This window comes from Lepidochelys kempii, chromosome 6, assembly GCF_965140285.1.
Source record: "Lepidochelys kempii isolate rLepKem1 chromosome 6, rLepKem1.hap1, whole genome shotgun sequence".
In the NCBI taxonomy this organism is placed as follows: domain Eukaryota; kingdom Metazoa; phylum Chordata; order Testudines; family Cheloniidae; genus Lepidochelys; species Lepidochelys kempii.
The window spans coordinates 78,361,229-78,367,448 of NC_136385.1; the positions used below are offsets into that span (position 1 = coordinate 78,361,229).

At 40.9% G+C, this 6,220-nt stretch overlaps 1 protein-coding gene across 3 annotated transcripts in view; it reads left to right on the forward strand.

Moving 5' to 3' along the window:
* MEIS2 (Meis homeobox 2) overlaps positions 1-4,241 on the forward strand; it is a 187,089-nt gene extending 182,848 nt beyond the window's left edge. For 2 of the 3 annotated variants that reach the window (XM_073348866.2, XM_073348867.1), the window contains exon 13: positions 1,221-1,309. Coding sequence is in view for 1 of the 3 variants with exons in the window: in XM_073348868.2 (XP_073204969.1) it covers positions 1,221-1,507 (287 nt within the window). In the remaining 2 variants the exon portion in view is untranslated. Of the gene's footprint in view, positions 1-1,220 lie in introns of all 3 variants that reach the window. The other variant, XM_073348868.2, reaches the window with a different exon arrangement.
* The last annotated feature ends 1,979 nt before the right edge of the window (positions 4,242-6,220 follow it).

Genomic DNA, 6,220 nt, shown 5'->3' on the forward strand with positions numbered 1-6,220 from the left:
GAATTATTAAATGGAAATACCAGAGAGAATGGAGGGCACTGAACCAATGCAACATTGTCACTCCTGCAGCACCTGCATGAGTGGGAGATGTGTGCCTAGGGGGGTCCGAGAAGCAGCCACTATATTTGGTATTATTCTCTGGGAAATCCATGTCATTTCTAGTTTAATTGCTCTCTGCCAGTAGCTCACCAGTGGCCCACTCATGAGTGAATTGTATTGCCATGGGGAGTAGGGTTGGGGAGCAATGCACAAGGGCTAGTCCCTGGGGATTACAGACATGGATGTCAGAGCAGGGAAGCATGAAGTTATAGGACCGCACTCCTTGCCCTCTTGGGTGACTGTATAACTCCACCTTCTGGTGGAGATGATGTTTTGGACCCTCTTTACGGTGAGCAGTGTGGAGCTCTCTTAGTAAATATTCTCTGCAGGAATAGATGAAAGGGCCCACTGTCCATAACTCTCTGTGTAACAGTACTCCTTGAAAAATTGCAGCTGCAGAGCCAACTCCTGTTTGCCTTACTCAGGTGAGTAGCCCCACTGCTTTCTGTGGATCTTGAGATACGGCAGCAGGATATGGCTTATAATGATATACTAGGATTTTAAGACTTGTTCTAGTGGAACAATATGACATGTACTTTTAGGCCTAAGACTTTGAGGTACCGAGTAGCTTCATCTCCATTGACTTCACTGAGTGTTGAAGGCACTCGGCATATCTCAGGAGTCACTCAGCACCTTTCAAAGTTGAGCCTTTTGTTGGTTTCTGTTTTGTTCATTTATGCAGTTGGGTCCATTGATCTGTGTGCGGAACTTGCATTAATACTCCTTGTGCAGAACCAGGACAGGCGATAGCCTTTATATTTTTAAAATACCAAACCCAAACAAATCAGATATTGATATTCAATTGACATGTGTTTACTTAACAGTATGCATCCTCCTGGAATTTATCATAGAAATTCACCCACTAGGCTTTTTAAAGTACGCTTACATTTTGTGACACTCAGTTGTGCTCAATATTTAGTTCTGTTATGTGCATTATCCTGCTGAATGATCAAATTAAATTCAAACTAGAATTTGAATGTCTGCAAACATTGGCAAGAATCTGCAGCTAAATTTAGATGGAAGATTTTCAGTGTCTGTTGTTTTTCTTGTTCGTTTTAGATGGGTAAATTGTAAAAATGTTTAGGAACCTAAACTGATTTTCTTTTACCCTCTTTGTCTAGGTTTGCAAGGCATGCCAGGGGACTGCGTCTCTCAGGGTGGTCCTATGGGTATGAGTATGGCACAGCCAAGTTACACTCCTCCCCAGATGACCCCACACCCTACTCAGTTAAGACATGGACCCCAAATCCATTCATATTTGTCAAGTCACCCCCATCACCCAGCCATGATGATGCACGGCGGACCCCCTACCCACCCTGGAATGACCATGTCAGCACAGAGCCCCACAATGTTAAATTCTGTAGACCCCAGTGTTGGTGGACAGGTTATGGACATTCATGCCCAATAGTATAAGGGAACTCAAGGGAAAAAAACAAACAAAATATCAAATCTATTTGAAGACTTTTGAACTTTGACCAGATATTGACACTTAAAACGAAATTCCAGACAGCTGTGATTATTTTTTACTTTTGTCATTTTTCATCAACAACAGAGGACCAATGAGAAAAGAACAGAAATGTGAAATCATGGGCTCACTGAAACAATTATGTCCATGTAAAGATCCTCTGAGGGAAAAAAAACAAAAAACAAACAAAAAAGACTCCAAGAGTTATAACTACTGTAGTATAAACATAGGAACTAAGTTAACTTGTACATTTCTGTTGATCACTCCGTTATGTTGCCTCAAATAGTTTTAGAAGAAAAAAAATTCCTTGTTTTCCACACTATGTGTGTTGTTCCCAAAAGAATGACTGTTTTGGTTCAGCAGTGAAGTCACTATCCATGAAAGACTACAGTATATTTCAGACCCGTTTTGGCCAGTCAGAAAAGAATTACCCTGGAGTTGAAGATGAAAAATCTTGCTGGGTCTCTCATCACTCAGAAGACAGTTCCAAGAAGGCCTTGCCATCCCCTGGTTTTGTTCCTTCATAAATGTGTCCTTTAGTTTCAAACAGATCTTTATAGTTTGTGCTTCATAAACCCATTTTGTGGACTCTTCTTCAAAGAGCTTGCAGGTGAAGATTTAAAAGACAAAGCAGGAGCTTCTTCCAGTAGTTCTGAGCCTTGGCTTTGGACAAAACAAAACTAAAAGTTGGGCAGCTTTCCTCAATGAAAGAAGTTACTAATGGTCTTTGCACCAAACCTAGAACTTTATCATGAACTCAAAGCTTGGGAAAAAAGCAAGAGAATACTGTAACAAACTTCGTACAGAGTTCGGTCTATTAATTGTTTCATGTTAGATATTCTATGTGTTTACCTCAATTGAAAAAGAAAAAAAAAAGAATGTTTTGCTAGTATCAGATCTGCTGTGGAATTGGTATTGTATGTCCATGAATTCTTCCTTTCTCAGCACGTGTTCCTCACTAGAAGAAAATGCTGTTACCTTTAAGCTTTGTCAAAATTTACATTAAAATACTTGTATGAGGACTGTGACGTTATGTTTAAAAAGACGGTGTTAAGTCACAAAATGCGGTAATAAATATTTCATTTTTGATTTTTTGTTAGGCTTTTGAGTTTTTAATCATGATTGGGAAAGATGGCATTTGTTGAGCAAAAATGTCTAAGATGGATTTCTTACTAATGAGTCTGAAGAATGGCTGCTAAAATCAGAGACCAGACACCACAGCAGACATAGCATAGTCTGATGAGACAACATCTGAATTTGTACATTTCTACTGAACAGACACCAGGTCACAAAATCCAAATGTAGTCTCATCAGATTATACTTTTTGTAGCTGTATTGATATATATATATATATAGAGAGAGAGAGAGAGAGGTATGGCTTTAGAATAGCTGTATGTACACACACACACCCTATAACTACAGTGTGTTTAAAGCAGGAATAATTAAAGAATATTTGTAACACAAGGCTGGATTGAGAAGTTTTAAGCAATCAAACCCATCTTTGACTTTAATGGGAGCTTTGCTTCCATAAGGAGTGCAGAATCGGGCCCTAGAAACTGTTTTATTACTTTATGTCACAAAAGCAAAAATGATCAGGTGGATGAATTGGGAAAATGTAAATTTAACTTTTGAAATGCAATTAGATGATCTAGGGCCACTGAGGGGAGGAGAATTTGTTTTAACCAAAATAATACAGACTTCTTGGGCTCTGAAATAACTAAATGAAAGGAAAGTATCCTATGTTCTAACTCTAAGCCATTACAGCAAGAAATTGGACCTTCCTCCTCTGCAGTGAGGGAGTTTTCTCATTACTTCAGTGGTAACAGAATCGGGTCTCAAGAAGAGGGGAAAGATTTGAGTTTCTTATTGATTGCTATTTTGGAGAATAAAAATACCTTAATTATCTTTACTTTCTAGGAAACAACTGTTACTGGTTTATTATTAAAAACTGACTGACAACTTTTAATCTTTGGAATGTTGAAAAAGTCTTAGCTTCCCAGTTAATATTTAATTTCTGAACTGAGTAAATGGACCCACGCTGCTGGCAAAGGAAGGAAGGAGGCAAGTGGAATGGGCGGGAGGATTAATTTAGCAATCGGGTCCTGCTTTGTAGCCGTCTTTTAAGGCATTCCCTGAAATTTAGAGGATGGGAGATTCCACATTTGGCTTTCATTCTTTCTGTCCTGATTAAAAACGCCCCGATCCTTAATTCCTGTATGAAATGCACATCCTGTCCTCCCGATTTCAAAGTCTTTGATTATTTTGATGAGAGAAATAACAAGAATAAGAATCAAAGAGGAGTTGTCTTTGCATCACAAAAGCTACTTATTGTATCCGATTTGCTGTCATTTCCCGCTCCGATTTGAGGAGGACTATATATATATAAAGATCAACGAGCTGGTTCTTTTCCCTAGTAGATTGTTATTTTTGTAATGAGTTAAATATTTGTAATACTGGTATATTTTCTCACTGGGCTGTAATCTGCGGGAGCTGTGTTGCTGGAATCCAATGTAAACAGATTGCTCCAATCTGAGGTTTGCTATTTAGTATGGAGGGTTCCGATTTGGGTGTATTTAAGAAATGCTCAGCTGTCAAAAGTAAAAAAAAAAAAACAACAACAACCGGGAATAGTGTTTTGACAGCGGTATAGTGTGAAAGGAAATACTGTAGTATGAATAAAATTGCTTATGTTCTGAGAAACGAAGGGTAATAGAAAAACACCTCTTGTTTTGCTATATATGTGTGTGGAAACTTGGCATGTAAATTTCCACTTCGCTAAGAGATTCTGGGGAGAGGGCTGCAGTCACCCCAAATTAGGGCTTTTCAGACTGTGCACTGCAAAAGGAGAAGTGGGAAACGATGTCTGTGTCCGTGCCGCCTTTCGGCAGAGTCCTGTCCTGACTTACAAGGAGGAAATGTTAGTGGAAATGCTTTATATATGTCTGGCCCAGAGCTGATTTGCACGGGTGGGGGAAATGTGGCAAATTAATCTAGCAGCTGTCACAAGATGGAACCTGTTTTTTTCAAAGGATCCAGTGAGTGTTCCTGTACAGGTTACAGATCAGCCGTGCACCCCAAGCATTTGACAGGACGAATGAGGGCCCTCACTGCATTGTCTTTAGAAGTGGGAGGATCCCGTAAACATTTGCTTAACTTCACCTTTCATTTTGAGAGGCAATCCAGTGGATCCAGAGGACAAATCCCCAGATCCTGTGGTTTACAGGCGGGTCCCTGCAGGAAGCGTGTGTTTGGCTTGGAAGGGAAGGATTTCACGCGATTTTGCGGTGATATCTCCGCCTCGCAACTCTTCACAATTACGATCCTGGTTGGAATCAATAGCAAATGTTGTTTTTAAACACTTTTTTTTAACACGCCTTCGGGGGAGAGGGGGAAACCGCACAGCTCCACAGTATAGCTGAGCAAGCTGCTGTGGAGGTGGAATTCCGATCGGGCTGGGGAAACCCGGCATCTTTGTCCTTGGGGTGGGGCAGGGGGCTGTGCTGAGAATAGAGACTGTTGGGCAAGGCCGATTTTAATATTAATCGTTTTGGTGGAGAGAAAGAGACAGAAGGGAGTTTGCCCCTCTGCGACAGTGATGATGGATGACCCAGCACCGCCAAACAACTCCGCCCCTCCATCCTCACCCAGTGTCAAAGCTACTTTACTTGCAGCTTTAGGAGTAGAATAAACACCCTCGCCCCTTCTAACGCATCGATTTGTGGATCATTATGAATCAATTACTGCTCTCGGTGGTTACTTGGCTGAAATAAAACGGGCTGCGGATGGGGAAAGCGCTAGAAAGAAACGCAGAACAGACCTTATAGTAATATTGCTGCTACTAATAATTAGTATTAATAATAATAATAATTCGGGTTTGGGCACTTTCCAAATATATCCTCCCCTCCCCCCGGCTGAATTATTTGCTGGATGCGAGCCACTCTGTGGTGTAGCTGCTCAACTTAAAAGAAAGACTCTCAAACGAATGGGTTTTGCATTACACGCAATTACTTCGAGAAGCAGCGACATATTCGCACCGTACCGCCGCCGTATGTATCTTGTATTTAACTCCTCTAGAGAAACCCACCGGAATATGAGGAATGGGCTAGTCCGTGCGGCCGCACATAGGCCAAATACAGAGAGTTAGCGAGGCCGAGTGGCATTTTCAGAAGGAGGTTTTAGGGGGGAGGAAAGTGTGTGAAGTCGGGTTTCTTTCTCTGTTCCCATTTGCAGCAATGTTTGAGGACCTCAAGGTGTTTCTATGGCTACCTTGTGTATGTGGGAGGGTCAGATGTGGGGGTGCCCAAGAGAAAAGGCAGCTCTTGGGTGATCATTTATCACTGTCACCCACATAATGATTCTCTCTGCAGCCTTCTATTGATGAGGATAATTACATTAGCTCAGAGTGACTGATCAATGAAAAACCACCAAACAAAAACTTCTTTACTCTTCTATAATACCAAAAACAGATACAGAAATAAGATAGAAAGCCAGGGCGGGATTTCCCCCTTCCTTTCTCTTTACCAATGGATTTTTTTTTAAACAGACAGCTGAAAGTAGGGAAATAATATTAGATCTATTCCATTTAAAAGGAGGCTACAATTTTGCCTGTGAAAATGTTCCCTTCAAATCTGTTGGCATCAGTCTTTCCCTGGCAAA